The sequence below is a fragment of the Gordionus sp. m RMFG-2023 genome, chromosome 1 (genome assembly GCF_954871325.1).
Source record: "Gordionus sp. m RMFG-2023 chromosome 1, tfGorSpeb1-WG-v2, whole genome shotgun sequence".
Taxonomy (NCBI): Eukaryota; Metazoa; Nematomorpha; class Gordioida; order Chordodea; family Parachordodidae; genus Gordionus; species Gordionus sp. m RMFG-2023.
This window is the reverse complement of record NC_088775.1, coordinates 13,312,530-13,327,452: the sequence shown is the minus strand read 5'-3', so window position 1 is coordinate 13,327,452 and position 14,923 is coordinate 13,312,530. Positions and strand designations below refer to the sequence as shown.

The window sequence follows — 14,923 nt, the reverse complement described above, 5'->3', positions numbered from 1 at the left end:
TATTTTTTATTTAATTTCCCAGTTCTTAATTATTTCACACTGGTTTAAATATTTTATTTTATATAAGTTCAGAATTGATATTTCGAGATATATTATTTTATTTAAAAAAAATTCATAATGAATCTTATTTTAAACATTATCTCTTGTATATAATTTAAAAAAATTATTATTTATTATCACAAAAAAAATAAAATCATAATATTAATGATAACAATGACTTAACTTTGAACACGAGAAAAAAAGAAAATTACTTAAAGCAATCTATATACATTTAAAAAGTATCTTTTAACCACTTATCTCTAATTTCTAATATATAACTCATGATATTCGATTTATTTTAATATTTATTTATAAATATTTTAAATATAATTTTTATATATTTTTGAGAAGGCAACATTGCAGTTTATTTAGTTTTCATTTCTTTATAAAATGTAATTTGTATCTTAACAGCATAAATATGAGAGAAAAGATACTCCCTATCTCCCATCTTAAAAAATATATTCGTGATAACAAATATTAGTATATAATTTTAATATGAAAATTTATATATACTAGTAGATAGCTCGACAAAATTAACGGGGAATGAGAATCCTTACTTTTATGATAGTTGATACCAGTTATTTCAAAATAATATCCAATTTATATTCTTTATAACCCACCTATCTCTTCAGACCAGGTCCAATCCATTAAAACCAAGTAAGTACTATGTTTTAAGTCAAAATATATATTAAGCTTTTAAAAATATTACTGATCATATGCCCAATATTTAAATTAAAAAAATTCCCAAGCAATGTCCAAGGCCATAATAATTTTGAAAAAAATTCACCAAGCCCAACTAACGATCATGAAAATTTTGGTAGTTGAAAGCTGTAATAAAATATTTATAAAATCATAATGTTAAAAATACAATCTATATCTGCAAAAAATTTGTTTAAAGCAAGCGGAATTTTCCCAAAGCTATGCCCAATATAATTTATAAAAATATATTTAAGTTAATTTTGAGAATAAAATAAATAAAGCATGACGTCACTATGACACTACGTAGTGATGACATGACGTAACAACATCGTAACTTTATAATATAGAGATTTACATTTTCATTTATATTATAACTATAATACGAATATAAAATAGATAAAAAGATAATCATATATCGCTATTTTGATACTCGCTATTGGGTTTAATAAGCGGATATTTGAATAACTTTGATTCTGCATAGATGAATATATTTATGAAGTACAATAATCATGCCACTCTTGCTGCTGAATATCATTTTTTTGCTTTACCTTTTGAATAAATTAAGTGAGAGATATATGTTTTTCAATTGTTTCACTAGTTTCGTCATCGTTATAACTATTCACCATAAATTATGTTGTTAACATTAGCGCGCTACATTTGTTAAAAAATATATCGGTAGTTACTTTTACAAAAATAGTAGCTATTTAATAGAATATCTATAACTAAAAAAGAGAGGAAGCTTGTTATTTGATTGTAGAACCAACTCTGAAAATATTTAATACATAACTTATGATATTCTATTTATTTTTATGATAAAAAAATTTTTAGTTTAATTATTTAAAAAATAATTATGATCTTATCAGTGTATACCAGTGGCGTAGGCATGGGAGAAGGGGGGTTGGGGTTCAACGCCCCCCCCCCCATAAAAAATAGATTTTTTAAAAATTTGATTCAAAGAATCAAAAAAAAGAAACTAAAAAGATTTTGTCCCAGTAGATTCATTGAAAGACAAGAGTCGGTAACATTTTATTGAACTATATTTCTTTTTTTTGCAATAAATTTTAAAAAATAAGATATGTTTTAAAAAATTATTGAACAAATACCATTCACCTTTTTATAATATTTTTTAATAAATAAAAATAGATTAACACATTAAATAAAAATTGGTTTCTCTGATATCTCAAATAGTAGGAAGAACTAGACTAATTAACACATCATATGATAAGTTATTTTGTGATGTCGAATTTTGGTATTAAAATCTTGACAGAAGAGAGCATTCTTAGAGATCAAAAAATGTTCTTCAGGCCCTTTCCATGTGTAATTGTATTTTAGTTCCCTGCCAAATATCAAAACATTATTAATTATTTTAGCCATCAAATTTTTTCGTCAATTGAATTCTTAATTATAACATTTGTATTAACTATTAAAATTTATGCAATTAATACTATATCCTAAAGTATTTTTATTTTTATATAATAAATAAAATCTATAATACTCTCTAAAATTTTACTATGTGCAAATATTTCAGATAATTTTAACATAATCTAAGATATAAGAAATTGAGTGTTCATAAAAAATAGAATATTAGGGCTAAAGCCTACTAAAAAACATTTAAACCCCCCCCCCCCCCTCCTCATTAGAAAATCCTGGCTACACAACTTTGACTAATAAAATTAATTTATGAAGTTAAACCCTATATTGTACTGATAAAACATTAAATAAAAGAGTAGGAAAATAGAATTATAATCATTTACTATTAGAGGATTAGTTATCAATTTTGAGTATTGGCCATTTGCAGCAGTTAAAGTTCAAGTATGAGCCATTATCAGAATAATACTTTTTCTGAAAAGTAACAATAATTTATAATTCTATAGAAACTAATTTTAATTTACATTAAAAAAATATTAGACTCTAATTAAAGGGAAAGGGTATCAAATATATTCATTTTACACATAAATTTATCACAGTACCCCCCCCCCCCCCACCACCCATGAGAAAATCCTGACTACGCCACTGGTGTATACATGAGAGAAAAAAATACCCCCTACCCTATCCCCACATGCTATTAAAAGGTACCTTCCCCCCTAATAAAATATACAAATGATTTAAATAAAATTGTAATATATATGTTTATAATATAATAACAATAACCAACATCTACATGGTAGAAAATTTGATGGATGCAAGCCACTTTCCAAAATCTACCCTTACCCCCTAAAATATATTGCCCTTTGGCCGCGATATTTGCCAATCCATAATGGATTAGTGATAATAATAAAAAGAATATTACAGTAAGCCACCATATACAACCTTATAATAACATATTTCTATTAACAATATTTTAAGCCTTAGGAGATAAGGATTTTCAAATTTGTAGGTTATAATTAATATGTTACTATCCTTTTTCTAAAAATAGGAAATAAATATATATTTTAATAGTGCAAATCTTTTTATCATTTAGTTGATAATCACTTTATTTTTAGATTAAGTGTGATAACTCATTTTCATTTCTATAAATTGTAAAAATATAAGATGATTAATTTTTAAAGAGGTATATTTGGTTTATCAATTATTGGATTTAAAAACATCATAATACAAGTAAAGATTACCCTTCAAAAATAAATACTTACCCCCAGAAATTAAGGTACCTTTGACCATTTCAGGTCAAAATGGACGATTTTTTAATTCATATGAATTTATATGCACGTAATTTTTCTAATTCTTTATATCAGATTAATGTAGTAATGTATACCTATTAATAAACATATATCAATGTATTATTTATTAGATAATGAAGAGCTACTGATTTTGAATGCCTTTAATTGATGGAAATAGAAGAACTATAAATATGATTACAACGTATACCTATTAATAAACTGATAAAAATGATTAAAATTTATTATTTATTAGATAATGAAGAAAGAAGAGCTACTGATTTTGAACTCCTTTAAATAATGGAAATATTTTTCTAATTCTTTATATCAGATTAGTGTACTAATGTATACCTATTAATAAACATATATCAATGTATTATTTATTAAATAATGAAGAGCTACTGATTTTGAATGCCTTTAATTGATGGAAATAGAAGCAACTATAAATATGATTACAATGTATACCTATTAATAAACTGATAAAAATGATTAAAATTTATTATTTATTAGATAATGAAGAAAGAAGAGCTACTGATTTTGAACTCCTTAAATAATGGAAATATTTTTCTAATTCTTTATATCAGATTAGTGTAATAATGTATACCTATTAATAAACATATATCAATTATTTATTAGATAATGAAGAAAGAAGAGCTACTGATTTTGAACTCCTTAAATAATGGAAATAGAAGCAACTGATAAATATGATTAAAATTTATTATTTATTAGATAATGAAGAAAGAAGAGCTACTGATTTTGAACTCCTTTAAATAATGGAAATAGAAGCAACTGATAAATATGATTACAATTTATTATTTATTAGATAATTATAACTTATAACTAAAATTAATTGATAATTTGGTCAGAATATTATATTTTATTATACATCTATATTATAATTATACATAAGTTTTAAACAAATAAATATTTATTCATAATTTTTAAATTATATTGAGTAATTAGATTTTGAATATTCTTTTCTTTTGTTATATATTATCCAACATGATACAAGCACAAATTCACTTTTGAAGTTGGAATATATTGTATATCTAAAAATTACAGTGTCAAAATATAAATTATTTATAATTAGATTATGTAAATGTAATAATATAATTTATTTACTTAAATTTTCATTGTTGGAATTATATAAGTCTAATAAAATTCCTGCATTGTTAATGTCTTCCAGGTCTAATTATATTAAAATATAATTTTAAAAAAATATTTGTAATCTACTTGTAAAAGTAGTTTGATTATTAGTGTGGTTAAATGCAAAACTTTGTATTTGGGCCACATTTGTTAATATATCTAAAAAAATGTTTATTAATTTATACAATTATTTCTGTTACTTGAAATTGGAGGGTAAAAGTTATCTCTAGTAATTGGTTGTAATATTTGGGGCTGTATATGTTGTGGTTGTATTTGTTGAATTGTATTAGCTTGTTTATTCAAAAATAATTATTTTATTTGTTACTTATTGATTACTAGATGAGCTACTGGGTTGGCTAATATTCTGATCTATATTACACTGAGAATCTTTATCTAAATTAATGTATGTAATCTAGATAAGTTTAGTATTGAATATACCTTCAGCTGTTAGATGATTTTGTGTCACTCTACAAAAATATTTTTTTAAAAATCAAATTAAATATATCATACTTTGTAATGATTCATTTCTTCTTTTAAAAAATAGTCTTAAATTATCAGCTACAGTATTAAGCATAATGTTTTTAAATGATTTTAATTTACCGCGATTAAATAGACCAATCAGAGAAAAATGGACAAAATTTACGATCAAATGACTTTACGATCAAAGTTAGGCAAATCGAAATTAATGCCTAACTCAAAAATTTTAATATTGAAAAATTATAGTTATTATTTATAATAGATATATGTGCTCATTTATAATTAAAACCAATTTATATATTGATAATTTAAAACAATTAATATATTAATAATTTAAAACAATGATAAAAATTATGTGTTATATACATTTATAATAATAGTTTTATAATAAAAAAATAATTTATATAATAAAATAATTTTTACAACAGTATTAATATATTATAATTATGTTATTAAAATGATTTATATATCTATAATTTTTAAAATGATTTATATATTTATAATTTTTAAAATAATTAACATTTTTTTTAAATATTATATTTTAGTATTTTTATGGTTTTCATTCATTTAATATCTCGCTATTTTGCTGCTCGCTATTTACGTGATACGTGATATATAGCGCTTTTGCCCTCTAACGTTGAAGATTCAACAGAGCTACGCTAGGTTTTCCTCATTTCCATCTAATTGGAACAATTTAATTTGGGTATAAAAATAAAAATATGAGGAGCCCTCCACACGTTTGTGGGCAAGCCGCACGTACTTGTAGGCACAACATTTCGAAAAATGTTGCTTAAACCTCTATAGGCTTTAATTTAGAAGGAGTGGGACAAAGAAAAAGCCTATACCCAATTACTTTAAAGGTGGGTGATGGCTGATTTTAAGCTTAATTTCTTTAATGTAAGTTATATCTGTAAATAAATATGATTAAAATAAAATAATATTTACCACCGGATGAACCGAACCCATTGTATCTTTCGATACCTTTTTAAAAAAAATCTGCTCGCTATTTAGAGGTGGAACCCAAAAATTTATCTGTCAACCACATGATTTATAGCAGCCATTTTGTTATTAATTGACAACTACAGACAAAATAAGTTATTTGATCCCATTTGATTATTATAATATTGGATATCATGAGAGTATTATGCTACCGAAATCAATGAAAGAAAATATACAGAACGGATCATCTTTAAACTATCCCCAATTTCATAATGATATTTCATACATTTTGCTTGATGCAACCAAGGCATGGGAAGAGTGAGATTTTTATTAAATTATTGTGTATAGTATTTATTTTAGAGGATTTGAGTCTTATGAAAATATGATTAAAGTTTTATTAGATACTATGTTAGAGATGCATTTAGTATATATATATAATTAATTAAATTTATTACATATGTACATATTAGGAAAAAGAAAAAATTTTGAAACAACTTAAAGACCATCAAAATCAATTAGCAGGCAAAGATGTAATAAATTTGTTTTATAATATTTATGGCCATTTATTAATAGTATGAGATGCTACAGTATAAAGCGGCTGTTGCTAAGTTGGTTGAAACTGAAAAGAGGTTTAATAGTTTTTTGATGATTAATTTCATGAATATTCTTACATATTTAATTTAATCTACAATATTTGATAATTTTCCAAAATAGCGTAATGATAAATGATAATAAATATTAATTTATATAGTGAGCAAAGATTGAAGTCAAAATTGACGCTTTGTGAAGGTAAAATATTATATTGATATTTAAATTATTTTTTCATATCAGCAAGATTGAATAAAATGATTGAGAAAAATAAAGTATTTTTTTATTATTTTAGATTGATTTAAATTTATTTTTTACTTAGTTAAAACAAGAAATAAATGATAAGCCCATAACAAGAAATGTACAATGTCAGACTGATGAAAGTAAAAAATTTAATATTAGTAAAACTAACTTATTTTTTTTTAAATGAAACAACAAAGTCACACAATCTGTTAAAATACTAAATTATTCCAATAATACAAATACTGAGATAGATATTGCATTTAATGACTGTGATTCATCTGATGATATGATTAGTATTAATGACAAGGAAGGTAGTATAAATAACTTTAGATTAAAATGTTTTATTTTATGATATATTTATAATTAAATCATTAATGATATGATTACTAATAATGGATTATATATATATATTCAATTTTATTTAAAAAAAAACTGTTTTTATATTTGTTAATTTGAAAAGAGTGCAATTGTGATCTGAATATCCGTGAAATAATAAATCGACCCATATTGCTATGCCCATTATCTCCAATTTCAGTTTCTTCTTTAAATTGCTCAACTAATACCAACTCAAATATGTGTGATAATCATATTCAAAACTGTGCCCCATTTAAAAATGTGTGTTTACTATAAATATTTTATTCAATTTTTGATTTTTTTAAAATGATTACCTCATTTTTATAATCAATATACATATATGTATAAAATGTGATGTTAAGTGCAAGTTATATTAAATAGAATAAAAAAATTATTATATTAAGTCAAAGAAATTTCATATTGCAACAAATTATTTTATTGATATCAAAATTTATTCAAACCATTATAGTTGGGTAATAGTTGCATTATTAGCCAATTCCAAGAATTAATAAACCGACTTTTAGCCAAAAAATAGCCTCAGGGTTTTGTTTGACTAGATAGACCAACCTTTGAGAAAGTTGAAGTAAAAAAATTAAACTTGCACCTCAATTCTTAATTGATTTTATGGCATCCATCTGTTAATTGAGCCGAATTCACTGATTAGCCCATTACCCGACTATACTCAATTATCCTTTCCCTTTTAATATTTTTTTATTTTAAACTAGCCCACCATTATTCTTGTGCGAGACAGGGCAATAAAAACAGAGTTTTTCACTCCTGAAATTAAAGAGGAATCACTGGAAACTGAGGATGCATCAAGTTCTATCATTAATAAATATGTAAAACATGGTACAGAAAGAGTTGACTTCGATTTTAAATTATGCCTCATCACTAATAATTCATTTTTATCTCGAACAAATACCAAGGTTATAAGTTTAAGAACCAGTGATAAACTTAAAATGGATAAAAAACAATGTCCTTCCATAATTGAACTATTAAAAACGAAGAGCTGTAAGGGCTCAAAACATAAAAAAAAGTGTATTTGGATAACTAAAAGGCGTCGTAAAAAATATTTTAAAAAATTAAAGTAATAAATAAAAAGTAATTTTTTTATACCATTTTTATTTATAAAAAAAGACCCCAAATTAATCATAATTAGTTATTTAAAAATTTTGGGCAGAAAAACAACACAAAAAAATTATATTTAATTTAATAATTTATATTAGTAAATTATTCATTTTATTTATATTATTTTATAATATACTCTATTTTTTTTATATCTTATAATCAAATCATAAATATTTTTTTAAAATTTAAATCACAGTATTTTGTAGTTTAGTAATATATTCTTATTTTTAGATATTTTTTTTATTTTATCCCACAAAAATGGAGATTAAAATCTCTAAATGATGTAAAAATAGATTTTAAGTTCTTAAATGAATTAATTATATATATAATATGAATATTCATAGATTGTTAATTAAATGTATTTAGACTGGCATATGAACATTGTTAATTATTCTTATATGGCCTAATATGTCATAATATCAAATTTATAATATTGAAAGTATTTTTTATAATTGACAAATATCAATTTATTAGCCTGTTTATAATAATCTTAATTTTATTTACGATTTATATTTAATAAAGCATATTATACAACAATTTCCATTTTATATACAGATATAACTACCTTATAACCCTAAAACAAAACGGGAAGTTATAGGATTAGAGTGTGGAGATGCATTTTTGCCAAATTCTTAATCGATACGGATTCATTACGATATTGTTTGATATCATTGATACTTATGAAATAGTGTTTATGGTGGGGGAGGGGTGAATATAAATGTGTTTTGCACCAATTCATAGCTAGGCTCAATTCCTACAGACTTCAAAATATTTAATTTTCCTAATGATCGGGCTTGGGCACTATCGCAATTACTTGTATTCTAAGATACAGCGTGCCTTGTATCTTTTAAGCTTTTTAAAAGCGTATCTAAGATCCCTTTAAAATTTTCTATATATAAATATTTAAATTCTTAAGAGAATACAAATGTTATATAATCTAAATTTCACAATTAGTTTGGCTAACTGCTAAAACCCTGATATGTAAGATAAAAAAAAATATGTCACGTCTTATGTGTTAAATTAGCCGAACTATTTATTGTAAGCATAAACGATGGAAAATATATCATTCTTTAGTGCTTCATTAGTAGAAATTAATGCGTTAATCACTTTAATAGCTAAAAAAATATAATAAATGGTGGTGCAATGAATTAAATGCCCATGTTTAGTATATTAGTAAATTTTAATTCTGAAACTAGTTGGATTAACGGCCTAATAAAAACGAGTTATAAGCAAATTAAAAATGACGTCACATTATCGTAAAGGAGGTTGAACAATATATTTTTCCTTAGTTCATTATTAGTAGAGTCGCAAAAACTGCAGAAGCATTATGCATTCGGTTTTTGCCAGTATTTAGTGTTTCGTCATGTAAATTTTAAATTCTGTTATTAACTGCCTAATGAAAATTAATAGACAAAAAATAAATAATATAACGTCTACATTTTAAGTGTGAAGTTGTTCTAACAATTATGAATTCAGCACTAGAGTAACCAAGCTTAACTTAAAATATTTGCCCGTTTTTGTAATTATCAATTTAAGTTTCATAAAAATTCTGCCACATTCCCCTGCCTTCCTTTCCCGCGAAAAATGACTGCTATTATAAACCATATTTTTTTAAAAAAACATAGAAGCTGTTGAAAAAACTTCTTTTTTATAAGCATAATTGAAATTTTTAAAAATGAGTATAAGTGTTATTTAAAAAAAAAATGTTATCCGGTCAAAGTTCTTCAAAGAGGCTCTCTAGAAATATTTGTTAAATTTATGATGAAAAACCGGTCATTAGTCTATCGCCCTTACGAAAATCAGGCATATCATTGCCTGAGAATTAGATTGAGACAATTTATAAACTAAGGCCAATTAATTTTATAACTTTATATTGGCTATAATTTAACTTATCTTATAAATAATTCTGTTTTTTTATGTAAATAGAATAGTGTAATTATAAAAAATTGATATATCGTCGTCTGACGATTATATTATTCTATGTCAACTTTTTAAAAAAATTTATTTTTTTTCCAAAATGTATATTTTAAGATCAAAATTATCGATCCCTACAAAAAAAATGAATATAGATTTATAGGGATACTTAGATTTAAATTGTACTATGAGCTTTTTTAGTGTTTTATTAAGGATTATATTCTCACTCATATAATAGGATTGTTAAAACATAACCATTTGATCATTTTATCGCCAATTAAATTGGCTTGATATGTTTAGGATTAAATCATTCTATATCCAAAAAAGAATAAATATAATATAAGTTCATTCTCAAAATTTTCCCCAAAATTTGATAGAATTTATGTTTTATAGATAAATAATTTTAATTTTTTTTACATTTTAAATGTCTTCAAACATTTTAAATTTATTTTTGGAAACAAATTTAAGAAAAAATGTTCGTTTTACAAGAATATAGAATAATAAAACATGAATTTGAAATTTGATTTTTATGCTATCTCCAGAGAACAATAACGAATTTTTTGCAATTTAAATTGGGAAATTTTATTATATTTCCACATCTAAAAAATTATATTGCAATTTTCAGGTAAACTATATTTGCATATATTATTTTTGTGTGATCTTTAAAATGAAAAAAACAAATTTATAGCTCTTACCATTTTAAAAATAGGAAGAATATTTTTTAAAAACGTCCTGAAAAGTTGCAAAATGTAGAGATAGAATATTATAATCCTCAGGTGATGATATATAAAAGTCATTTCGGATAGAAATTCGAAATAACGTAATCTCAGTCGACGATATGTCTATGATTACTCAATAAGCTTTTTGGCGCTCAGAAATGGGATTATAAGCTAAACAAAACTTTGCACTGTCTCATCAAAACACTTTCATAGACTATTTCGTTAAATTAACATGAACTTCGATGTTGTCAAAGTTTGAAATGATAATATAATATTTTACATTTTTAATCTTCACAAGATAAAATTTAAATTATTTGGTATTTAAAATATAAGAAAGTCTAATTCATATAATTATTTTGAGAATTCTAAAAATCAAATTCGAGATATAATATTCTATACACTTACCAAATAAAGTAGTGTTAAACGACCCGATTTTGGCCAATTTTTAAAAAGAGTAATATTATGTAAGTTACAAGATTTAGTAAATAGAAGTTCAAATCTTTCTGGCATCTATGAGCAAAATCTACAGTTTTACATAATATTATTTTGGTTAAAATCTTAATCGAGCCCCTTTTCAATTAAATCGGGCCGTTTAACAACACTATAATGGAGCATAACATTTGATGAAGATTTGTTTTAATTTACAATTATTATTTGAATTATAGCTATATTTTGTCGTGATTTAAACACCGATTTATATAAAAATTTTTTATTTTTTTTATCTCATTTCTCTTTTATACATATATATTTTTTAATTCATTTTTAATATATTATTTGTTTTTTAATATATATTTTTAATTATAATTTGTAAATGAAAAATTTGTGAAAATTTTTTTTTTTAAAATAAATAAAATATTATCCTCTTAAAAAAACAAACTATATTATTCATAATTTGTATTGGCCCTATCATTTTTAATTTGTGTTCCAAATTTTTTAAAATATAAATAAATTCCATTACTTTTGTTCAAATAAAAATAGTTCCAAAAAATTTATCCACCCCCCCCCCCCACCCCACTTTTTGTAGAAAATTCATGGCTACGGGTTGGATACGCCATTTTTGATTAAAACGCGCCTATGGACTCTTTATGAAACACCTATCTTTTAATAAGACTGGATATCAAGAATGGATGTGGATTGGACAGGATAGTAGTAATAAAATGAAAAGAAATAAAATATTAAATAGAGTTTTTAAAAAAATATTGGGAAAAAATTAAAGTAAACAATTTATGTTTTTGCATAATTTTTAATAAAATGCTTACTAAGCAATTCGCAGAATTTAATAATTTTATATATAAAAATAAAAAAATTCAATTGAAAATATATTATACTAAAACTTTTATTAAAATTTCCATTAAATATATGTTTTTCAAATTGAAATTTTTTTGTTAATATAATATATTGATGTATTATATACTTATAAATTTAAAAAAAATAAAAATTCTACAAATTCTTTTAATATTAGCGGCCCTACATTTATACGTCTATAAAAGTAAGATTTTTTAACTATTATTAATTGGTATATTTATTATATAGTTTTAATAATTTTTTCTAGTACTTATGCAATGTTAATTATATTGAGGAGACCACTTTTACTATATTAAGGTCCTGATTCCCGACCCGATGATACTTTTTACATCTGGGATATTTTCAATTTTTAAAAATAAATCAATTTAAGAAATAATATTGAAAAGAAAAGCAATACAAACACTTATTATATTTTGCCTTTTTAAACGAAATATAAAAGATTTTATTGCGAAACATATATGAACTCTTTAATATTTAAAATAACGGAATATTTCATAAAAAGATATACATTATTTACATTGGCGTATGCAGCGGGGGGGGGGGGCAGGGGAACAAATTCCTCCCCCCCCCTCCCCCCAAAGCCAAAAAATGCAGATGCCGGATTATATTTTTCAAAAATATTATTGTTAATATTAATTTATATTTGTTAATATATATTCCTATCTCATATATATATATATATATATTTAATTACATTTATTTATCACACTCATCTACTAACAGTGGCGTAGCCAGAATTTATCTATGGGGGGGGGGGGTTTAAAATTTTTTTGGGGGCCGAAGCCCCCAAACTCTACTTTTAAATATTGGCAATATTATGTGCTTTATTAGTGTCTAATCACTATAGTAACAAGCATGAATAAAAAAAATAATAGTAACAATTTTGGCTAAATTTATGATTAATAAGCGACTGAACACTGAAAACATTATTCTAAAAATTTAATCTATGTTTAGTTAAATGTAAATTAATCCATATAGTTTAGAAAGAAAAAAATTTGCTCCTCGAACCTTACATTTTTTAAGATTACTCAATACACCTGATTGAGTGTTAAAAATAATTCTTTTTTAAATTTTAGATATAGATTTTATTTATTATTAAAATACTTTAGTATAAATAAAATCTCTTTATTTAACTATGCTTTATTTTAATGATAATATACAATAAAATAAATTTAGAAATTTAGAAATTTTTATGTAGATTATTATATTAAAAATTTATTGTAAATAACTATATTTAAAAAATATATAATTCAATAAATATATGTAATTCTTGTACGGTATTTTAAAAAATATAATTTAACAATTATAATTAATACAAAATAATCTATAAATATTTCTTATTGCAAAAGCAATACTTTTATTAAAAATACATAATTATTATGACTAAGAATTCATTATAATTAAGTTTTGCATATAAAAATTTTATGACTAAGAAAATATGATAATCATAGATTTGAATTTATAAAGAGAGGTATACTTTTCTCTGAGATTTGGCTAATTCATCTAGAATCAAATTTTTATCTAGAATAATCTCCTTATAAATATTTAAAAGGGCTAATCCATTTAAACGGTTTTCATCGGTGCTATTTCTTAAATAGGTTTTTAACCTTTTTGTTAAATAGTATTAACTATAAAAAATTGTTTTTTTTTATTACATCCTTAAGCCATTTATGGCGTAACTTAAAATATTTCAAATGTAATAAAAATTGTTTCTTTCTTTTTGTTAAAAACAACTTTTATATTTTAAATCAATTTGTTTATAAACTAATATTTTATAAATCAGTTTCTTTCTTTTTGTTAAAAAACAACTTTTATATTTTAAATCAATTTGTTTATAAACTAATATTAAATTTTATATTTTATAAATCAATTTACTTAACAAACTAATGTTCAATTTTTTATTTTTAACTTTTTAAAAAAAGATCAATTTATGATAAATTACATTGTCAATATATATAGCAAACTATTTTTGAATATGTGATCATTATATTTTTTTAATTTAAATATCAATAAATTCACGTAATATACGTTTAAAACTTTTATTTTCTGCCTTGATCCCTGCTAACCTTTTCACTTTTCAAAGTTGAAAAAGACCTTTCATTGGTGCAGGTACTAATCGGTAAAGTAGCTAAAATAAAAAGTAATGTTTTGATATTTGGCAGGGAATCTAAAGTGCAATTACACATGGAAAGAGCCTGCAAAGCATTTTTAGGTCTCAAAGAGTACTCTATTCTGTCGAGATTTTTATACCAAAATTCGACATCGCAAAGTAACTTATCATACGATCCTGATAAATCATCAGAATAAAACTCTGAGATTTTCTTAATATCCTCTCGCGTTTCATGTGTAATCAACAATTCAGACTCAACCGGCATAAGAAAATAAAAACTTTTTAAAATAAATGACTAATAAATCTTTCTTTTAATTGAAATAAAAATGTGTCAATAAGGGGAATAAAAATATTTATTTTATAAAAATCCTCAATCGAAGAGACATCAATATTTAAAATTTGACTGTCTAAAACTACTCTAGGTTTAAAAATTTCAATCCCAAACAAATTAGCGATCTCCTTTACTTTCTTGTAAATATCATGAAATTTTTCTTCCACACTTTCTCTGTATTTGTTAATATTTCAACAATATCCTTTGCCCTATTCATAACCTCTCTTAAATCCAAATTAATTTTTTGAAGTATTTTGCTAAAATCATAAGTATAATT

General features: G+C 23.4%; 1 protein-coding gene and 1 long non-coding RNA gene across 2 annotated transcripts; one reads left to right on the top strand and one right to left on the bottom strand.

Moving 5' to 3' along the window:
* Positions 1-4,571: 4,571 nt before the first annotated feature.
* Positions 4,572-4,952, bottom strand: LOC135931178 (uncharacterized). The gene is made up of 3 exons (XR_010572962.1): positions 4,875-4,952; positions 4,739-4,828; positions 4,572-4,697 (listed from the first exon to the last, which is right to left on the bottom strand). It is a non-coding gene; the product is annotated as an uncharacterized LOC135931178 (long non-coding RNA).
* A 670-nt stretch (positions 4,953-5,622) lies between these two features.
* On the top strand, positions 5,623-8,543 carry LOC135931460 (uncharacterized). The gene is made up of 10 exons (XM_065468586.1): positions 5,623-6,272; positions 6,315-6,378; positions 6,425-6,484; positions 6,528-6,583; positions 6,706-6,743; positions 6,786-6,817; positions 6,865-6,925; positions 6,983-7,096; positions 7,246-7,400; positions 7,865-8,543. Exons 1-10 carry the CDS (start codon positions 6,160-6,162, stop codon positions 8,228-8,230), a joined length of 1,059 nt encoding a protein of 352 aa, XP_065324658.1. The 5' UTR covers positions 5,623-6,159; the 3' UTR covers positions 8,231-8,543.
* The last annotated feature ends 6,380 nt before the right edge of the window (positions 8,544-14,923 follow it).

Bases quoted from the DNA above. Each gene is read 5' to 3' on its own strand.
- LOC135931460 (XM_065468586.1), top strand. From the start codon at position 6,160: ATGCTACCGAAATCAATGAAAGAAAATATACAGAACGGATCATCTTTA. The intron at 6,818-6,864 runs GTATTTTTTTAT...TTTTTTACTTAG, and splicing joins AAATGATTGAGAAAAATAAA to TTAAAACAAGAAATAAATGA. The intron at 6,926-6,982 runs GTAAAAAATTTA...GAAACAACAAAG, and splicing joins ACAATGTCAGACTGATGAAA to TCACACAATCTGTTAAAATA.